This window comes from Podarcis vaucheri (genome assembly GCF_965113315.1).
Source record: "Podarcis vaucheri genome assembly, chromosome: 5".
NCBI classification, from domain to species: domain Eukaryota; kingdom Metazoa; phylum Chordata; class Lepidosauria; order Squamata; family Lacertidae; genus Podarcis; species Podarcis vaucheri.
This window is the reverse complement of record NC_138763.1, coordinates 67,845,194-67,867,106: the sequence shown is the minus strand read 5'-3', so window position 1 is coordinate 67,867,106 and position 21,913 is coordinate 67,845,194. Positions and strand designations below refer to the sequence as shown.

Here is a 21,913-nt window from a genome sequence, read left to right as displayed (position 1 = left end):
AAATGAAATACATCTGTTGTGTGTTCTCTACCTACAATATTGCAACATAATGATTTTTGTTTAAATACAAGGAAGCTGCTTTTGAGTCCTGAGCCTGAGGTTATTACCTCTGATATAGAGCAATAATTGTGAAATACTCTTCTTAAATTGTTTCCTCTCCTGATAATCTCTGCTTTGATATCTTGGCAGAAGCACACAGGCTCACACAGCTTTGGTGTTATGTTTCCTTTTCTAGTCTGGTAGAACTGGGGAATTCAAATACTTCGATTATGGCCCAAAAAACATAGATAAATACAAACAGGTATGTATATTTTTGCTTGGATTGGATAAGGATGACAAGGAAAGGTCTGGTTCCAGCAGTGGCGGAGCAAGCCGATCAGGCGCCTAGGGTGGCATGCGTGCCCTGCGCCCAGTAGCAGGGCGATCCAGGGCAGGACACTCCACAGGGCCTCCGAGGAGTCTGCCTGCCTCCTCCCACTCAGCTGCCCTACAGCTGAGAGGGAGGCGGCGGGTGGACCGTTTGGGGCAGTGTGGAGCCTGTGGGTGCCCAAGCCACCACGTCACTCCCAGGAGAGACTCGTGCCTCAGGTGCGCTGCAGGTGAGTGCCGCCTGGCATTTTGTCACCCCCTTCAGCGGTGACACCTGGGTCAGACCTCCCCCACCGTACCCCCCACCCTCCGCCCCAGGTTCCAGTGTCCTACATTATACACTTGTTCTAATTATCTCCATTCGCAACTTCCACCTCTGAAATTTTTCGACCAAAAATAGTAGTTGACTGGTATAGTAATACTTCCACAAGGCTCTTGAGCTTCGCTGGGAGGGCACGGCTGGGAATCCCTTGAATCAGAGTTTAGAGATTCTAAAATTGTTTTAGATTACATCTTCAGTGGCATCTGTAGTTTATTCTCATTTTTTCTTCTTTTCACAGATGACTCCACCCTTCTACAAGATAGAAGAGATCACAGTCCCAATTGCTATGTGGAGCGGAGGACAAGACTGGGTTTGCAGGTCAAAGGAATCTGCGCAGCTGCGGTCTCGAATCCCTCACCTTGTTTACCATAAGGAGTATCCAGACTGGGACCACTGGGACTTCATTTGGGGCATTGATGCTCATCAGCGGATGTACATGGAAATCCTTGATCTGATGCAGAAATAGCTGTGGGATTTCTCTTTTATTACCGTATTTTTCGCTCTATAGGACGCACCAGACTACAAGACGCACTTAGTTTTTGGAGGAGGAAAACAAGGGAAAAATATTCTGAATCTCAGAAGCCAGAACAGCAAGAGGGATCGCTGTGCAGTGAAAGCAGCAATCCCTCTTGCTGTTCTGGCTTCTGTGATAGCTGCGCAGCCTGCATTCGCTCCTTAAGATGCACACACATTTCGCCTTGCTTTTTAGGAGGGAAAAAGTGAGTCTTATAGAGCAAAAAATACGGTATGCAATGACTTTTCTTTAAAACTGTGGTCTTCCACTGACACTATAGCAGCATTAGAAACACTCATGCTGCTACAAGATTTAATCTCTGCAACAAAAACAAAAAACTCTACACTTGCACTATATAAAATCCTACTCAACAGGAAGAAATATGATTTAGAATTTGATAGACAAAAATGGAGTGAAGAGTTAGGGGTACAGATAACAAATGATATATGGGAGTCAAGTATAAAATCAACAGAAATAGCCTCTATGGATCTAAGGCTAAGACTTATTCAACAGAAAATAATATTCAGAGCCCACTGGACTCCAGCAAAACTAAACCAAAACAAACAAACAAACAAAAACAAACAAACAAACAAACAAGTGCAGACAATTGCTGGAGATGTGGGAGTAAAAATGAGAACTTAGTACATATGTTGATTAACTGCCCAATGATAAGATCATTTTGGTGCGAGGTGAGGATATTTATAGCAAGAGTAATAAAAAGAAATTCTTATTTAGGGGAACTGAATCTAATTCTAAATTATATTCTGGAAATGTGGGAGATTTCAAGGGGTCAAAAAAAATTGGATGTACCGAGCTATATTAGAAGCAAAAAAAACTTGTTTTGATGAATTGGAAGAGCCGCAAAAAGATTCAATTGAGCACACGGATTGATATAATGGACAGATTAGCTACATACGAACAAATTGCATGTTGATGCAAAATAAGAATATGAAATAAAATAAAAAAATGAAGAAATCTGGAATGAATATGTAAGCGATAAGGCGAATAGTGGTGGGAAGTAGGGGGAGGAGAGAGAGGTGGGAAAATATTGTTAAAAAAGGTGTAGTCATAGGTATATCAGTGTATTCAAATCTGAATTGTTAAACTGTGTTGTCATTATGTGTCTTTTGCGGTTAATGTTTGTATGAAAAAATGATTAAATAAATTTTAAAAAAGTAGTTTTCCATTTCCTCTAAAGGTTTTTGTGAGTTGGAAGCAGGAGAACAAGCTATACATCTATAAATCAAAATGTTGAGTTTCATAATGGACGCCCACCGTTTCTCCAGTGGGCATCAGTTGCAGACCATCACATTCCACCTCCTTCCCAGCAGCCAGACCCACATGGTCACTGTCCAATATGGAATCCCCCCCAGCCATCACAGCTGTGGAGGTGTACCTGCCTGGCCAGTGAACTGAGTCCCAACGGGTCAATCAGGGCCCAAGTTATGGGGGAATTCATTGCTGTTCAGCCAGGCATTGGCCACTGTCATGATCAGCACTTTGAACTGGGACTTGAATCAGCAGCCACTGCAGTTGTGCCAGTATTGGTGGTATATGCTCAAACCGTCTTGTTCTGGTGAGCATCTGGCCATTGCATTTTGCACCAGCTGAAGTTTCTGAATTGCCTTCAAAGGCAGCCCCACGTATAACACATTGCATTAATCCAACCAAGAGGTTACCAGAGCCTAAGCCACAGAAGTTAGGCTATCCCTGTCACCGCCTGTATTATTAATTCTTATATTATTATTATCATTAGTTACATGCCATTGGTATTCATGGTGGGTGGGTGTTTATTGTCATGCTGTGCATGCTCATTCATGATCTCAAAACTGAGCACAAATCTGCTCACAAGGTGGGAGATGTTGGGATGCAGGAAGCAGTGGGGTAGCATTGGAGGACAAAGCCAGAGCTGTAGCTAGGTGATCTTGCACCCCTGGCAGAACCGTCCAGATTGCGCCCCCTAGCCATGGACAGATTAGCTCTTCTTTCCACCTCTCCTCTAACCCCTTTCTACCCATTCAATTCACCCTCTATTAGAAACCATTTCTTATGAGGCAATAATCAATATTTATATTTATGGACATTTATTTCCGCAAAAAAATTATTAGTTTTTACAATATCAATGACAAACAAAAACATAAAACAAACAAAAAATAACAAACATAAATCATAACCTTATTGAAAATAACAGTTATTTACTTTGTAAAACGACTTCCTCATTTCCCCTTAGTTGAATTTCATTGCATATGTCAGAACTAAATCATCAGCAAAGGCTTTTAATTTGTATTGTTTCGAACCTACTGTAATACCTTTAACTTGTTCATCTTTTCTAATCATACTTAGCAAGACCTCCAGAACTGAGATAAACAGCAGAGGGGATAGTGGACACCCTTGCCTGGTTCCCTTCTCAATTCTAATTTCCTCTGAAACCACATTATTTACAATAATTTTAGCTTTTTGTTCTTGATAGATCGCTTTAATAACATTTATAAAATCATGACCTATCCCCATACTCTCTAAGTTATGTAACATAAAACTCCAAGAAACATTGTCAAAGGCTTTCTCAGCATCAATAAACATTAACATTGCTTTACAACTCTTTCTTACTTCTAACCTTTCCAAAATATCCACAACATTTCTAATATTGTCTTTCATATGTCTTCCAGGCAGAAATCCTGCCTGGTCTTTATGAATATACTCCGATAAAACCTTTTTTAGCCTATTAGCCAATATATTTGCAAAAATTTTATAATCCACATTAAGTAGGGAGATTGGTCTGTAGTTTTTAACGTTGGATCTATCCTGACCCTGTTTAGGAATCAGAGTAATGTAAGCTTGTTTCCAGGTTTCTTTTTTTTTATAAGATTTTTATTGGTTTTACAAAGTTTTTTTTAAGACAAACACACACACATAAAAAGACATACAAACACGTATAGTTTCATAACAATTTTTCATAACCCTCTCTTCTCGGACTTCCCCATACCTCCCCTTTCTGCATCCCAATGTCCATAGTTTTTTAACAACTTCTAAATGTTTCTTTCCAATCTCTGTCAACTTAATCTTTTCTTTAATCTAATCTTATATCACTGTAACCCTTTCTTTCTGGAAATCTCGACATTCTAACATTCATTAAGTTTATAGTGGTCCTTAAGATAAATTTTAAATTTCTTCCATTCCTCTTCTGCCGTCTCTTTCCCCTGATCACGGATTCTGCCAGTCATCTCGGCCAATGTCATGTAGTCCATCACTTTCATCTGCCATTCTTCCAGGGTGGGTAGATCTTGTGTCTTCCAATACTTTGCGATGAGTATTCTTGCTGCTGTTGTAGCATACATAAAAAAAGTTCTATCTTTCTTTGGCACCAATTGGCCGACAATGCCCAAGAGAAAAGCCTCTGGTTTCTTAGAGAAAGTACATTTAAGTACCTTTTTCATTTCATTATATATCATTTCCCAGAGAGCCTTAATCTTCGGGCATGTCCACCAAAGGTGATAGAAAGTACCTTCAGTTTCTTTACATTTCCTTGTTTCCAGGTTTCAGGTGTCCCCCCCCCCCCGTAAAATTGAATTAGATATTTCTACAAGAGGTTGTATAAGCCAGTCTTTCAATGTCTTATAATATTTCGCTCATGGACCATCAGGTCCTGGTGTCTTGCCAAGTTGCATTGAATTTATTCCATGTTCCACTTCCTGACTTGTAATTACGCCATTTAGCAGATTCTTTTTATCTTTTGGAATCCGTTGCAGTCCGTTGTTCTTTATAAATTGCTCGATTTTCCCTAGATCTTCTTTTTCTTTTTTATACAGTTGCTTATAATATTTATAAAAACATTTTCTAATGTCTGCAGGTTTCTCTACCAATTTTCCTTCTGTAACAATGTTTGTAATAATACTTTGTTTTTGTCTCCTTTTTAATTGCCAGGCTAATAGTTTCCCATGAAAGTGATGGTATTCCAGCTGAACTGTTTAAAATTTTAAAAGATGATGCTGTTAAGGTGCTACACTCAATATGCCAGCAAGTTTGGAAAACTCAGCAGTGGCCAGAGGATTGGAGAAGATCAGTCTACATCCCAATCCCAAAGAAAGGCAGTGCCAAAGAATGCTCCAACTACCGCACAATTTCACTCATTTCACATGCTAGCAAGGTTATGCTTAAAATTCTACAAGACAGGCTTAAGCAGTATGTGGACCGAGAACTCCCAGAAGTGCAAGCTGGATTTAGAAGAGGCAGAGGAACCAGAGACCAAATTGCAAACATGTGCTGGATTATGGAGAAAGCTAGAGAGTTCCAGAAAGACATCTACTTCTGCTTCATTGACTATGCAAAAGCCTTTGACTGTGTTGACCACAGCAAACTATGGCAAGTTCTTAAAGAAATGGGACTGCCTGATCACCTCATCTGTCTCCTGCGAAATCTCTATGTGGGACAAGAAGCTACAGTTAGAACTGGATATGGAACAACTGATTGGTTCCAAATTGCTCCTTGGGAGAAAGGCGATGGCAAACCTAGACAACATCTTAAAAAGCAGAGACATCACCTTGCCAACAAAGGTCCGTATAGTAAAAGCCATGGTTTTCCCAGTAGTGATGTATGGAAGTGAGAGCTGGACCATAAAGAAGGCTGATCGCCGAAGAATTGATGCTTTTGAATTATGGTGCTGGAGGAGACTCTTGAGAGTCCCATGGACTGCAAGAAGATCAAACCTCTCCATTCTGAAGGAAATCAGCCCTGAGCGCTCACTGGAAGGACAGATCGTGAAGCTGAGGCTCCAATACTTTGGCCACCTCATGAGAAGAGAAGACTCCCTGGAAAAGACCCTGATGTTGGGAAAGATGGAGGGCACAAGGAGAAGGGGACGACAGAGAATGAGATGGTTGGATGGTGTTCTTGAAGCTACTAGCATGAGTTTGATCAAACTGCGGGAGGCAGTGGAGGACAGAAGTGCCTGGCGTGCTCTGGTCCATGGGGTCACGAAGAGTCGGACACGACTAAACGACTAAACAACAACAACAACTTTCTGGTTTTCCAATTAAACCTTAATAAAAAGTTGGACTTACCATGCAGCATACTATATATTGCTATGCAGGTTCAATTTGCAATAAATAAATTCCACAATGCAGCAGTATGCAAGTCCCTGTAAAAAATCCACTCTAAATTCTTATAATGTAACTTATTTAAAACCTGAAAATTAAAACAATATGTCCTTGTTTCATAAAAAAGAAGTTGTGTACTCACCAATGAGCTCTAAATCTCTACTTATAATTTTTTAAACAATACTTTGCCTGGTCTAATGTGTGTGACCTTGTGGGTATGCTCCCTAACCCTTCTTCAAAAGGGCCATCCATTCACATGTAAGCTTACCAGCCTGTTGTTTCATGGGGCAAGACAGTAAGTCTACCCATTGTTGGTGGACTGATTCTCAGAAGCTGATAACTGATACAGAAGTCAACTGCAAAGTGTACTCTAGCCCTCTAGTGCTGATGAATTTCAGGGCTAGCCCAACACATTTTGCTACCAGAAGCAAAAGACAAGATGGTCCCCTTTGTGTTGCTCGTTTAAGAAGGCCTTCTTGTCTCTCCTTGCTGTTCTTTGGAAATCTGCATTCAATTTCCTGTATCTTTCACTATCTCCCTCGCATTTTGCTTGCCTTCTCTCCTCCGCTATTTGTAAGGCCTCGTTGGACAGCCACTTTGCTTTCTTGCATTTCTTTTTCATTGGGATGGTTTTAGTTGCTGCCTCCTGTATAATGTTGCGAGCCTCCATCCATAGTTCTTCAGGCACTCTGTCCAGCAAATCTAAATCCTTAAACCTGTTCCTCACTTCCACTGTGTATTCATAAGGGATTTGGTTTAGATTGTATCTTACCTGTCCAGTGGTTTTTCCTACTTTCTTCAGTTTAAGCTTGAATTTTGCTATAAGGAGCTGATGATCTGAGCCGCAGTCAGCTCCAGGTCTTGTTTTTGCTGACTGTATAGAGCTTCTCCATCTTTGGCTGCAGAGAATATAATCAATCTGATTTCGATGTTGCCCATCTGGGGATGTCCATGTGTAGAGTCGTCTCTTGTGTTGTTGAAAAAGCGTGTTTGTGATGACCAGCTTGTTCTCTTGACAGAACTCTATTAGCCTTTGCCCTGCTTCGTTTTGATCTCCAAGGCCAAACTTGCCAGTTGTTCCTTTTATCTCTTGATTCCCTACTTTAGCATTCCAATCCCCTATAATGAGCAGAACATCCTTCTTTGGTGTCACTTCGATAAGGTGACAGTTGTTATTATATAATATATTATAATAATATAATATATTATATAATAATATATTATATTATATAATATATAATATATATATATATATATATATATTATATATTATATAAGAAAGTTGTTATTTTATGTTAATTAGAAGCAACCTCCCCCATATTTTTAAGAAGGTCTAAGTCCATGCACAAGGAGAAGACTCTTCAAGGTCCAAACACATACGGGCAAACCATTTGGAATGCAGCTTCTTTCAACAATATGTTTCAAGGCTTTGGATAATAGCATCTGTGTTCATGTGAGCTAATATTTTGTATAGAAATGTTGCAAAAGCATAAAAGACAGTCATTATTGCATATGCTATGGCTTTTGGCAATAGATTGGACATAGTTTAATTTTTTTGCATACAAATATTAAGGAAATATAAGTTCATCTAAATCTTGACTTCATTTGTTTATCTGTAGATTTGATTTTCATAAACCTAGACTGATATTTCTTGTAGAAAACTTTCAGGGACACATTTTTATATACTGCTTAATCTACAAAAAGCTCCAAGGGGTTTAAAATAAAAAAAAATAGAAATCTTATTTTAAAAATACAAGTAAAACAAAACATTAAAGAGAAACAGGTATGAAATCTAGCAACATATAAATTATATCACTTTTAAGCCAAATATACATAAGGCAATGAGTAATTAACATGCATCTGAAAGACACACGTTTGTGCATGTGTGCACAGTGCCGAACTCAGAAAGGAATGAAAATGCCACCAGAAATGTCACGATAAAGGCGGAATGGGGGCAGTGCGGTACAGAATGGGACATTCTTATATGCACTGTGCTGACATGTATGGGGCCCGGGAACAGAACCCCAGCATGAAATGCATGCAGACTGTAATAGAATTACATGTTTGGGTAGGTCTGCTTAAGCCAAGAGGGTGGAACTCAACATTGTGGTATGGCGGACTTTCCAACTGCTCAAGCATTTCAGCTTGCCAGAGGGAACAATACCCCCTATCTTCTCCCCCTGTGTACTGTACTTGGGCTTCCCTGAACCCCCACACCCCCCATGCCAATTTTAGAGGAGGGCAGAGGGTTAAAATCCCCATCGCACAAGTGGAAGGTTTGGTTTTTTTGCATGGTTTCTGCTGACAGTGCCTGTAAGGTTAATACCACCCAGAGTTTTTAGCAGGCTCTGAAAACAATACACTGAAGGTGCTTGCCTAATATCAATGAACAGGATGTTCTAGAATATAAATGGTGGCAAACAGAAACCTTGCAACCATGGAATGAACATACATGGTGCATGTAAACTGTGCGCCCCAGCTGTTAATGTTAAACCTTGAATTTGACCTGGAAATACATCAGCAGCCAGTGCAAATCTTTGAACTGGGTGTAACACGTGGACTCATTCTCATTATTGTTTGGCAGCATTCTGCATTACATGCCTTTTCTGCATCAAGTAGAAGGCCCCACACAGAGTACATTGCAGTAATCCAGTCATGAAGTTACAGTGCCTGAAGTCCAGTGCCTGAACTTCTGTGGCCAAGATATCTCCGTCCACAAATGACTCTAGATGTTGTAACAGCTGAAGTCAATGAACAGCTTTCCTAGTCACCCTATCACCTGGATCTCCAGTGATAAAGCTGCACCCAGAAGCACCCTCAGGCTAGGTAGCTGTTCCTTCAGAATAATTGGCCAATTTCTCAGACGCATGAACTCCTGTCTTGCTCACAGTGCCCTCATCTTTCCAGATTCAAGCTCAGTTTATTTCCCCTCACTAGCCCACATCTGAACAAGAGCACTACAGAAGATGTGAGTTGTTATTTAATGATATACACATTAAACACCACCGGGACTTGAAGTAGAACTTGCTACTTCAGAGTACACTGGATGTTCGTGGGACAATCGGAGAAAACATCATGTGTGAATACACTCCCAGGCTGCAATTCTATGCTTTGGTTCTAGGGAGAAAGCCTGATAAAACTCTGTGGACTGGGTTGCGTGTCAGCCAATAGTCTGCTACCTTAAACAGGTACATTTGATAAGATCATCCCACTGTTAGGTACAACACACACACACCAGACGCTGTACACATAATGAAAAAGAAAGATGCTGCGCCCAGTAAATGAGCATGGCTGGATGACTTGAGGTGTTTATGAAGGAAACTTTCAGGTTTCCTTTTGCATTCATCAGAAACACTCACCTGAAGAAACACTCAACACCTGCTCTTCTATTTGAGCAGGTGTGTGTGAAATGAGAACAGTGGAAGGAATGAAAGGATCATTCATGTGAGTTCTGCATTGGATTATTCAAAATGCTAGGTGTATGGAATCTAATTCCAATACTTCTTTTGAGATCTAAAACTATCAGAGTCCATATTTAAACAACAAACAGTCTTGTAGTCTCTTAAAGACAAACATAGACTTTCATGGACAAAAATCTTCTTCATGAGATGCATGAAATGTTGTCCCGAGTGGCTGGGAATAAATAATAAATTATTATTATTATTATTGCAGGTACATATATGCATGCTTTCTGTATGTGATTATATAAAAGCAGGGTCAGAGGGAAATTAAAGTACAGAAAGTGCCAATTATGTTCTTAACAATAATAATTCTGATTCGCAAAGTTTTTGATGACATTCATACTGGCTTTCTTTTTGCCAAATACTTACTTCTTGGTATTTCAGGTGCAAGGATTCAGTCAGCGTGCTTCCACACAAGTTTTATTTTCTTTTTTACATGGCTAGATCTGTGTGTGTGTTTGTGTGTGTGTGTGAGAGAGGCAGACCTACTACTTTTTTCTGCAGGGACATAGGGGTATGCATGCCCCTAAACATTTTTTGAATTAAGTTTGGCCTCATTGAGGGGCAATATTTCAATTTGAGTAGGAAAGTGAGAGTAGTCCTACTGTAAACATTTTTCTTTTAAGGAAAAAAAGCACTGGAGAGACCCATTTAATTATTCACCCCCTTCTCTGCATCCATAGTCTAAACTTGTATGATCTAATAAACATTGTAGCTCTTGATTTTATTGACTGCACAAACTGGCCCAATATATGAGCATTTTCATTGGGTATGGGGGGGAGCCCTCCAAACGCTTTATGTTAAAAAAAGCAACTACTGATACTAAAATGGCATATTATTTAGAAGCAACAAAGAAGTGTTTTCTGCCTGTGAATGTTGAACATATGTAAACTTCTACTATCACAGCTTATCTTACAACTGCCGCAAAAACAAAATGTTCAGGATTTCAAAAGTCAGTGCATGTTTGCAAGGTAAAGTTGGCATAGTCAACTAGGTTTGCTCTACACTCAGGTATTCTTTCAATACTACAAATGGTCCATGCAAGTTACACACATCACTGGTATTAACTCTGTTCTCTCCACTTTTAAATGGCACAAGTGATTTTTTTTTTAATAGATAGAAAACCCTCTTCCGTCCTCTCTTTCCCCTTCCTAGGTATTCAGAAGCACACTGCCTCTGACTGTGCTAAATGCTTCTGACATTAAGAAGCATTCTGACTTATTTTTCTTTTTAAACAGGATCTAGGTGCCACATGCTCTGAAATAGGGCTGGAAATACCCCTTTGTGAGATGATGCATGATGACATACCCTTTGATATTAGGCAAACACATCTGCTTTGCTGTTTTCAGTGCCAGTTAAAAAAACCACCCCTTTATTTAAGCACCACTACCCAGATATGCAGGGGACGCGGGTGGAGCTGTGGGTAAAACCTCAGTGCCTAGGACTTGCCGATCGTATGGTCGGCGGTTCAAATCCCCATGGCGGGGTGAGCTCCCATCGTCCGGTCCCAGCTCCTGCCCACCTAGCAGTTTGAAAGCACCCCTAAGTGCAAGTAGATAAATAGGTACCGCTCCAGCAAGAAGGTAAATGGCGTTTCCGTGCACTGCGCTGGTGCTAGCTCGCCAGAGCAGCTTTGTCACGCTGGCCACGTGACCCGGAAGTGTCTTCGGACAGCGCTGGCTCCCGGCCTCTTAAGCGAGATGAGCACGCAACCCCAGAATCGGTCACGACTGGCCCGTACGGGCAGGGGTACCTTTACCCTTTTACCCAGACATGCATTGTAACATGTAATTTTATTTTATTACATTTTTATTTTTTGAAATTTTGAAAAGTCAACTTGTTTTTAATATCTGATTTTAACAGTGTTTTAATAGATATTTTATATTACTCTTTGTAAACTGCTTTGAGGTTTTGAAGACTCAGCCATATAAAAACTCTCTTAAATAAGTAAGCTCAGTAAACCTTTCCCCTATATTATCTAAAATATCCAGTTGTTTTCAAGGTTCTCAAGGATGTGGCTACTGCTTATCATGATGGCAGTACATGGAGCAGTGAGCTCAGAAGACTTGAATCCTGAACAGTTTATGAATATTGTAAGTAAGTTGAATATTGTATGAATATTGTATGAATATTTTTTAATTTTTTTTTAAAGCTGAGTAGCAACAGGGAGTCAGTAGTGGGGATGGTGAGGCAAAAGACCCTGGGCCCAAGCACACATGCATATTGTATAAAGGTGCAAAGCCTTATTTTGCACCCTGTGAAACATAAATGTGCAGTTTTTTTAAAAAAAAACTGGGCAACTGAGCGCTGCCCGTCCATGACTCCTGAGCCTCGCCCGATCTCCTGCCCCCTTCCTCCTTTGTTTTGACTGATCGGGGGAGGCTTGGGAGTCATAGGCAGGCAGCTGTTGCCCAGCTGTTTTTTAAAAAACTCTGCACATTTATGTTTCACAGGGTGCAAAAGAAGGGCTTTGCACCTTGCCTGGCAGAGAAACCATACACCTTGTGCCCCTTCTGGGCAGCGCCCGCCTACCTGTGGCTCCCAAGCCTCCCCCCGATCTGTCAAATCAAAGGGGGAAGGGGGCAGGAGATGGGCACCGCTGGATGTCCCTGGTTCCCTTTCGGCAGTGGTGGCGGCAGCAAGCAGCTCCTGAAGCCAGCCAGAGCCAACTGCGCTACCAGGCTGGCTCTGGGCTGCTGAGGTTTCCCGGGGACAGATCTGCAAATCTGGGGACTCTCCCTGGGAACTGGGGACATCTGGTAACCCTTCCTTATGCACACGCTCTGTTCATAAAAGCATGTCAGCATAATTTGCAATACAATTTGTCCACATCGTGAACACTAGTCCCTCAGATTGGAAACTTGCCCGGTCTTCAACTTAGAAAAGTTGAAGACTAAGAACATGCAAGAGCTCAAGCTGTGTTCCAAGATGGGTGGCAGCCTGAGGCTTGTCTGAACACAGCAAAAGAAGCCCAGTTGTAATTACTTCATGATGCTGGCAAAGCTTCTGTAAGTTTAATGTTATCTGCTGGCAATGGGTGTGTAGCTCTGGCACTAGGTGGCTTTGGCATAGCTATCCTCCTGTGTGTGAAAGAATTGGTCCAGAAAGTACTCAAACAGGGGGAGTCAATGTAGTGCTCTCCAAATCATGCTAGACTACAACTCCCACTATCCATGCTGGCTGGGGCTGATGGGAGTTGGAGTCCAGCAACAACTGGAGCGTATCCCACTGGCCAGTCTTGCACTGGAGCATCTGCATTGTTTTGTAACCCAATTTAAAATGAACCACCCCTGAGGAGTGGAAAAAAACATATATTGGCATATTACTATGGTGTATTGGTCCTCTTGGCTTGATGTATCAGGAACTATCTACATAAGTCATTTTGCAAGTACTTCAGTTTTCATTTCTGTTCTATTGACAAGCAGCAAACGATTGCATGGTTTCCTCCTCAAATAAACTGTATTAAAGTTGCTTTTGTTTTTACATCCTCTGTGTAGTCTCCACTCCGTACTTTCCAGGGATCTTTTTGTTTTCACCTTTCTTTGTGCTGCCTTTGCAGGTATTGGCTCATTCTTCCCCAAATATCCAAAGAGATACAAATATAAATATTCACTCTCGTACATGGCTCTCCTGGGCCATTCTGATCATGTCAGGAAGGATCCATGCTTAATGCTTGGAAATGAGCCTTTAGGCAAAAACTTTCGGCTTCTAGCAATTACTTTTAAACCTCTACTGGTGGAGGAAATGGTCTAACACGTGGCCTTCTATCCTTACAGAGTCAGATAATCCAGTACTGGGGATATCCTTCGGAAGAGTATGAGGTCCTTACAGAAGACGGCTATTACTTGAGCCTGAACAGGATCCCAGGGGGTACAGAAAGCTCATGAGACCCAATGTCTCAGCGACTGTGTTGTGACTCATTTCATTGTACAGTAATGACCACTAACATGAAGTCTGGTCTGGGAAAGAAAACATGGGGAGGAATGTACTCTTCTGATCTTTACAGCAGTGCAAACATTTCTTTTCTTTTTTTAAAAAAAATATTTTCAAAGTTTCAAAAATAAAACATAGGGGTTTTTTTACACACACACACACACACACACACACACACACACACTTTTTTATTTTAAAAAACCCATAATCAAATTGTTACGTTTATGGGGTTCCCTGAACTCTTCCCTTGGCTTCCGAAGTGCTTTCTCTTTTAACTGCATCTAATTAATTTATTCCAATTTGTTATACTTCATTTTTATCCTTTGTTGTTTTAAATTACAAGTGTTATGTAAATCCTACTACTATTTTAAAACTTTTACAGTGTTCTTTGATATATTCAATAAAATTGTGCCATTCTTTGCTAAATTTGTTATCCTCTTGGTGCCTGATCTTCCTGGTTAGCCTTGCCATCTCCGCATAATCCATCATCTTCAATATCCATTCTTCTTTCAATGGGGCTCTTTCTTCTTTCCATCCATGGGCGTATGATACAGTATTCTTGTCACTGCTGACGCATACATAAACAATACTTACTTATCTTTTGGTAATTCTTCTCTTACTAAACCTAATAAAAAAACCTCTGGTTTTTTATTAAAAGTTATTTTGAACTTTTTTCCAGGTCCCTATAAATCATTTCCCAGAAGTCCTTAGCTACTTTACACGTCCACCACATATGATGGAATGTGCCCTCTTTAACTTTACACTTCCAACATATGTTAGTCGTGCTCTTATACATTTTTGCAAGTCTTGTAGGAGTCAAATACCATCTATACATCATTTTCAGGAAATTCTCTTTTAGCTCACAGCAAGTAGTAAATTTTAGGTCTTTATTCCATAACTTCTCAGCAACGTAAACATTTCTAATTGCCAGACAGAGCAATTTTTCCTCCCTCCCTTTTCCTCTCCCTGTGTGCTTTTCTTGAGGTTCTCCACAAATGATTTTGGGAAGGCACAGAGTGTTTGTGTGGGGAGAACCCCATTATGCTAATTGGATGCCTCGAGCTGGCTTACACAAGCACGCTGGGTTAGTTGAATCCAGCCCAAATGCTCTATCTACAGTTGTGAGCAGGAAGAGAGCCTGATGGCTAGAATACCTGATGGTGCAGCATACCTCCTTCAGTGAACACTGGTTTGCTCTGCCTCTATTAACTCTGTGTGGTGCAATGGTTAGAGCTTTGGCCCAAGACTGGGTAGGCCCAGGTACAAATCCCCAACTGACCAAGAAGTTTCCTGGGTGACCTTGGACAGTCTCTCTTACCCTAAACGACATCATTGAATTGTTGTGATTCTAAGACGAATGTGGGGGGCGGGACTTTTCACAATGCCTAGAGCTCTTCAGAAAAAAGATGGCATATAAAAGTTATAAAGAAATAGATAGCTGCTTCAGGAGGAAATGGTATATAGATAATTTCTCCATGGTATTTGCGGGCAGCAAAACTGGGGAAACAAAGATTTTTTCCAGAAGGACTAAAATTCTCTGTTTATTAGGTGCTCCAAAAATGAATGAAAGAAAGAAAGAAAGAAAGAAAAAGTTTTAATTTTGTATCTTGTGATGTGTTTTGGAGGTACTAATCAGTCAGTCAATCAGCCAATCAGCCAATCAGCCAATCAATCAATCAATCAATCAATCAATCAATCAGCCAATCAATCAATCAATCAATCAATCAATGTCTTTTTTACTTCCAGGCTCCAAATCATCTATACTGCTGTTGCACTGTTTGACCATGGAAGGCAGCGTCTGGGTCACAAATCTGCCGCATCAGAGCCTGGGCTTCATATTAGCAGATGCTGGATATGATGTTTGGATTGGAAACAACAGAGGAAACTCCTGGTCTAGAAGACACCAAAACCTTTCAATTGAAGAAGAAGCATTTTGGGATTTTAGGTAAGTTCATTTGGTGTGTAATCACTGGAATTCACCATTCAATGAGATTTATTCTTTTGCAGTTGAGTGACTGGAATTTGGCATTCAATGTTATTTTGTAGTTCAAGCATGCTCACCCTTGCCTACTTTATTATGCATTGAATAGACTTGATGAAGGCTAATGTCGGGCTATATTCAGCCATTAAAGTAATTCTATATGTGTGCTAAATGGTTTTTAGTTCTTATCCAGGCCATAAAATTTATAGACACATCCATGAAATGATTTCACTGCAATCCCTTCATCGACAGTCTGATTTTATGGTCCAGGAAAAGTTTTACCATCTGACTTTGCTGTGATTCTGTAAACAGAAACCTTCTTCTTAGTAAATGTGCTCATGCTTTTAGTGTTAATTTGTTGTATGGCAGCCTGGGCACAGCTGGCCCTAGTAAGTTTCTCTTTCCCCTCATCTTGTCACTTAATTTTAGGTATTTGATGGTAAATTCTGCTTAATCTTCCCTTTTGTTCCTTAAATATTTTTTGTAGTGCTTTCTAGAGAAAGAGCTTATGCTTGTAACCAAAGATTATGAGTGCACTTAATTCTCATTTACTTTGTTTTGTGGTTCTCAGTTTTCATGAGTTCGGAATCTATGACCTTCCTGCCATGGTAGACTTCATTCTGCAGAAAACTGGACAGAAGAACATCTATTATGTCTGCCATTCTCAAGGATGCTCTGTGGGTATGATAACTATGAACCTACTCTATAGAGGGCCAGTTTGGCATGGGATGGTCCAATGTTGAACTAGTTCTTGGTCATATAAAGAATTCAGATAAAGGCATAAAAACCACATCATTTTTTGAATGCACCAGGTATCTACTGTAGATGGCACCAGATATCTACTGAAGTTTTAGTTAACCAAGAACCTGTGATAGGTTTGCTGTATAAGAAACATAGTACTCTTTGGATATTTATTTGAATGCACGAAAGGGGGAGTGAGATTATGTGTTCCTGATCTATTGCATAAACCTTTTATAGAGCCTGAAAGTGTATGTGTGGGGAACATTTTCTACATAATTGGGATGTGTGCGGTTTCAGGGGCATGATTAAATTGAGAGAGCCTTCCATGCGGGCTTAAAAAATATTTCTAATTGATGTAGAAATGAGGAGACCTGAATTTAAGATTGGAAAAATGAGAATCTGAGAGTAAATGAAATTGATATATAGGATAGAGGGCTTCCCAACTCTGCCCCATCGCAAAGCACATAGGCTTCAAACATGTATCTATTCATCTGACATAAAGCCTATGTCATTTTGTTGCAATGGTGGTAATTATGTCATTTAGTGAGGTTCCAATTCCATCCTATAAATTAGCTTTGTATATTGCATGTAGTCTAACTCTTCCATTTTGAAAAATAATTGTGCCGCATGAAATGAATGTTAATTTTGCTCAACTATGTTTTAAAGTAAGAGTCTGCCTATAAATGCTGCATTACTTAAATTCAAAACTAAGGGATGCTAAACTGAATCTCCATTTTCCCCTCCTCTCTAGCTTTTGTGGCATTTTCTATTTTACCTCAAATGGCTGAAAAAATTAAGATGTTTTTTGCCCTGGCCCCTTCCTATACGTTGCAGTACACTATCAGTGTCCCACTACAAATCATACGCTTTCCAGCAGCACTGGTGAAGGTATGTGTACAATCATTATCTTTTCACAATTTTCGTAAGCTCTAATTGACATGACATAATGGGAGATGTCTAATTTTATGGCTCAAGCCCAGTTTTTTTGTAGGTAAATTATCTGGAAAAACATGGTGTTTTTTTGGGGGGGGGTTAATTAATAATTTAGATTCCAACACCCTTAAATTTTCAGACATACATGCAATTTGTTTTTTACTAAAATGTTATCATGGCTATCAAATGACAGAAAAGAAAGCACGAAGGATAAACTATTTTTTAAAAAGTACCCTCTTGAGACGGGATATATAGAGTCCAAATTATGAAGACCAAGGATCATAACACAGAAGACCAGACAAGATGCTTTGGCTCACCTTATAAGGATGTAAAAAGGGAAAGCCTGGAGGAGAATTAATAGAGTTGTGGAAATGGCAGGGGTGTCTGGTCTACTGAGTGATCTGGTGCCATTGAGCTTCTGTCACAACATTAGTGTCACTGTAGTTTACCAAGATGTGCAAGACAAGCAATGACAAGGTTTGAGCTTCATGGATATATTAGGAGAGCCAACCCACACAGTGCAAACTAAATCAATCAGTCAAATCAACTTGCACCCAACCTTTCTGAAGTTAAAACTCTTCATTTGGAAGATACGTATAATATTTCTACCTTTTAAAGAATAACTTCTAAAAGATTCCAATAGATTCATCTTTTTTCCCTTGTTTTGTAATGCGATAACTTTGCAATTTTTATATTTGGTGATTAAAACCTTTTTACAAATCGGCAACAAAAAACCCCTTAATATGAACCAGCTACAGGGATGTTTAAACTGCCCCATTTAAGAAATGCTTTTGAGAGATTGGGATTATGAAATATCTCTGGCTTTCTGCAGGCTATATTTGGCACAAAGGAATTTTGTCTGCTGAGTCCAAAACTGAAAGCCCTTCTGGCCCGAAAGTGCAGCCATCGCCTGGTAGATGAGCTTTGTAAACAAGCTCTTTTTCTTGTCAGTGGATTCAATGAAAAAAATCTAAATGTGGTATGTCTCTTCATTTATTTATCATATTTATGACTGGGGTTTATGGGGTGCTGAAGGAGAGGTAGTACTTCTGTTGGGGGACACGTTGTGCCAGTGTGGTGTAGTGTGGTGGAGAGCCAGTGTGGTGTAGTGGTTAAGAGCGGTAGACTCGTAATCTGGGGAACCGGGTTCGTGTCTCCGCTCCTCCACATGCAGCTGCTGGGTGACCTTGGGCCAGTCACACTTCTTTGAAGTCTCTCAGCCCCACTCACCTCACAGAGTGTTTGTTGTGGGGGAGGAAGGGAAAGGAGATTGTTAGCTGCTTTGAGACTCCTTTGGGTAGTGATAAAGCGGGATATCAAATCCAAACTCTTTTTCTTCTTCTCCTTCTGGGGTAGTTTGTACCCCATTGGTCCCCCCACCCTACAGTCAGCTTTCACCTGGCCGGCTAAATCAGGTGAGGGTAAGCAATGGGTCTCAAACCTTTGGTGAGTTAGAGATTTCCCTTGCATGCATAGACAGGCTGTGGCAGACTGAGTGGACAAGACCAGTATTGGATCCAATGCTCAAGAAGGCAGTTTCTGCAAAGGCTGAAGAGGGAGCTCTAGACATGTCACTGAATGGGCAGGTGGGTGGTGGTGGGCACAGACAACAGGTGTGTCCTGGGTGGGGAAATAGGCCAGATAGCCATGATCCAACTCCTTGTGGCACATAAGGGCTGTTCATCTGAAGGGTTATTCACAGTTATCTGAATCATAAAATCCTAGAACTGTGGAGTTCAGGCACCCAGCTGGTTCACACAACTCACTCATGATGTACCAGTTGCTATGAACTGCATGTCAGGGTTTCCTCAGCATCAGTTTTGCACTTCAGAAAAACATGTAATAACATATCTGCTTTTGTCCTCTGCCAACAGTCCAGTACAATGAGTTTTGGTTAAGTGAAATGACTTCTAAATTTACCATTCCCTTACAGAGTCGGACTGATGTATATGTATCACGATTCCCAGATTATACGTCTGTGAAAAATATGATCCACTGGGGCCAGGTAGAGATATTAAGATCTCCCTTCTCTCATTCTCTCTCTGTTGAATGTTGTCTGCCTTATAAAAACTTAGATATTGTTTGAATAGAAGGGAGCCAGAATATATTGTAGCTGAGTTTCCAGTGTAAAATGACACAAAAAACGCTGTGAAAAATGATTTGAAAAATGTATTGAATTTTACATAAGCTCACTATCGTCATCTAGTGACAAATTTGTATAATGCACTTAAAACAAACTTTTAACGTTATATTTGCAGCTGTATAGCTGAGTCCCCAATTTAGCAGTGGCAAAAACAGAACCAACAAGCCATTGTAACCCGGACACTGCCTCAATTGGCCTTACCATGAGGTAAAGTGAAGCTGTCAACTTAGGTGGTAGGTGCTGGAGGTGCAGCAGCAGAAGCCCACCTCATGTTTAAGCCAGTGCTCCTGTCCTGAGCCTGTGCCCCAGTAGCAGTAACGCTTGCTTATTGCTAAACTGGGCTGTATGGAAGTCTTGCCTATTTACTTTCTCTCAACGCATCAAAGAGAACACCATTAAGAAAGGTCCTTGGCTGAGTGAGCAGGAAAAGAGGCAGCTACTAGCCTGGCCCACGGCACTTGTTTGAGTGGGAAGTGTGCAAGAATCAAGCAAAGTGCTGGAGGAGAGAGCTGTGTGGGCTGCCTTGTGGCCCTTAAGCTAGCCTGCTGCCCTCATGTGCAGCATAAGTTGCTCTCCATTGCTAGAGTTCCAGCAAGATTCAACTGCCGGTGCAATCACCATTGTTCCACCTGCCGTGCTCCACCTTCCAGCCCTAGGAATCTTCATAAGGGAGCTGTGCTTAGAGGAAGAACTGTGAGCAGAGAGACTTCATCAGGCAAGGCCTCCTTCCACCTGCCTTGCCCCACCCTCCAGTCTCTGCTTCTCAATTTGTATTGTATTATTTTACGCACTGTGGCTTGCCATTGTTTTTATTAATGATAGTTTAGAAATTATTTATTGTAATTGTTAAGGGTGGGTTTTTGTTTAATTTTTATATGCTGATATTTAATATTCTATACTATTCTAATGGATTGTTGAATATTACTTTATTCGATATAAGTTGCTTATTTCAAAGTTATGTTTTATTATCACATTTTTGTGTTGGCTTAGATTGTTATAAGGTGTACATTCTTTGTTTCTTCAGCTTGTAAACCGCCTTGGGTATAGTAAAATAGAAAGGTGGTATACAAATTAAATGTTAAATGAAATGAAAGTGAAAGATACTCTCAGTGAGTGCCCTCTCCTAACAACTTCCTCTTGGGTTAGCTTTGCTTGTTGTTCGATTTCGTTGGCAAGTTGTATACTCACCTATCTATTGTTCTCTTTTGTTTTCTAGACAGCTATGGCAGGTCAATTCAGATATTTTGACTATGGCTCAAAGAACATAGATATATACAACCAGGTAGGAATTTGCTGGATTTTTGTGTTGCCTGCAAAGGGGATTAAAAGTGAGGGTGTGTACAAAGGGGCAGTTTCAATTGGATTTGATACATCCCTTGTGTGCATTTTTTGTGCATCATCCACACAACACCATCCTCGTTCAAGTAGCAGTCCACACTTCCCTCAGATTACTTCTGATTTTCACAATTTATTGATAATCCAATAAAAGAACTGAATTTAAAATCACTTGGTTTACTTTGGTAAAAGTTTGTTGTGTGCAGTTTCACATATTTATTTTTTTTAAAGCTGCAGATGTGTGCATGTATCTAGGTGATATTCAATCTATCTGTCTCTTCCTAGACGACTCCTCCCTTGTACAGAATTGAAGAGATCACCATCCCAACAGCGATGTGGAGTGGAGGACAGGACTGGGTTTCGCAGCCCAAGGAAATTGCAGAATTGCGGTCTCGAATTACTAATCTCATTCATGACACAGAGTTCCCTAAGTGGAACCACTGGGATTTCATTTGGGGCCTCGATGCTTTTCAGCTGATGTACCCAGAAATACTTGACCTGATGGAGAAGTAGCTGGGAAACTGTTTGGTTATTATTGCTCTATTAATGGTGAAATCAAGGTGGGATTCTGAGATCCCCACAATCGTCAGAAATAAAGTTTAAATATATGTCACCTCATTTTGATTATTAAATTAGTCTTGCTTGCAAACCTCCTAGACAGTCCTTCTCCAAGGTAGCCAGAAAGGATCACAATGAAAATCAGCTCCAAAAAGGACTGAAATGAAAAGAAGTTTTTTAGACCCAGGCCCAGGTATGAGCACCACTAGGTATTAATGTAAGATCAGCAAGGAGGTTTTATTTATTTATTGCATCAGGAAGGTACCCTATGTAGAGTGATACATTATATCCTATTGAATTTCCTGGAAAAAAACAGGTGTTTGTTTCAAACACCCAAAACTAGTTTTTGATTTAAATATATAATAGTGTGACAAATATATGTGATAAAATGTCTAGTTAGACATTTGCAACGAGTCACTGAGGTTTATCGTTTTGTCAGTAAGCTTAAGTACATAGTCAAAATTAAGTTGCATTTGTGTACATAAAAATGCAAGTACATCTCCCTGAACATTCTAAAGTGTGAATAATGA

The 21,913-nt window shown here is 40.3% G+C and overlaps 2 protein-coding genes across 2 annotated transcripts in view; both read left to right on the top strand.

The window, feature by feature from the left end:
- LOC309532975 (putative lysosomal acid lipase/cholesteryl ester hydrolase) overlaps window positions 1–1,160 on the top strand; it is a 31,396-nt gene extending 30,236 nt beyond the window's left edge. Inside the window, exons 18-19 of the mRNA XM_082223754.1 lie at window positions 236–301; window positions 930–1,160. Coding sequence (XP_082079880.1) covers window positions 236–301; window positions 930–1,157 — 294 coding nt within the window. The 3' untranslated portion in view covers window positions 1,158–1,160. The remainder of the gene's footprint in view (window positions 1–235; window positions 302–929) is intronic.
- Window positions 1,161–9,669: 8,509 nt separating this feature from the next.
- Window positions 9,670–21,365, top strand: LOC309532159 (lipase member M-like). Its single transcript, XM_082222188.1, has 10 exons — window positions 9,670–9,742; window positions 11,762–11,852; window positions 13,536–13,629; window positions 15,439–15,637; window positions 16,245–16,354; window positions 17,166–17,302; window positions 18,180–18,326; window positions 19,281–19,352; window positions 20,707–20,772; window positions 21,111–21,365. Exons 1-10 carry the CDS (start codon window positions 9,708–9,710, stop codon window positions 21,336–21,338), a joined length of 1,179 nt encoding a protein of 392 aa, XP_082078314.1. The 5' UTR covers window positions 9,670–9,707; the 3' UTR covers window positions 21,339–21,365.
- The last annotated feature ends 548 nt before the right edge of the window (window positions 21,366–21,913 follow it).

Excerpts from the sequence above, each read along its gene's own strand:
- LOC309532159 (XM_082222188.1), top strand. The coding sequence starts at position 9,708 with ATGAGAACAGTGGAAGGAATGAAAGGATCATTCAT. Across the intron at positions 13,630-15,438 it reads CCTGAACAGGATCCCAGGGG|GCTCCAAATCATCTATACTG; the intron begins GTACAGAAAGCT and ends TTTTACTTCCAG. Across the intron at positions 18,327-19,280 it reads ATGAAAAAAATCTAAATGTG|AGTCGGACTGATGTATATGT; the intron begins GTATGTCTCTTC and ends ATTCCCTTACAG.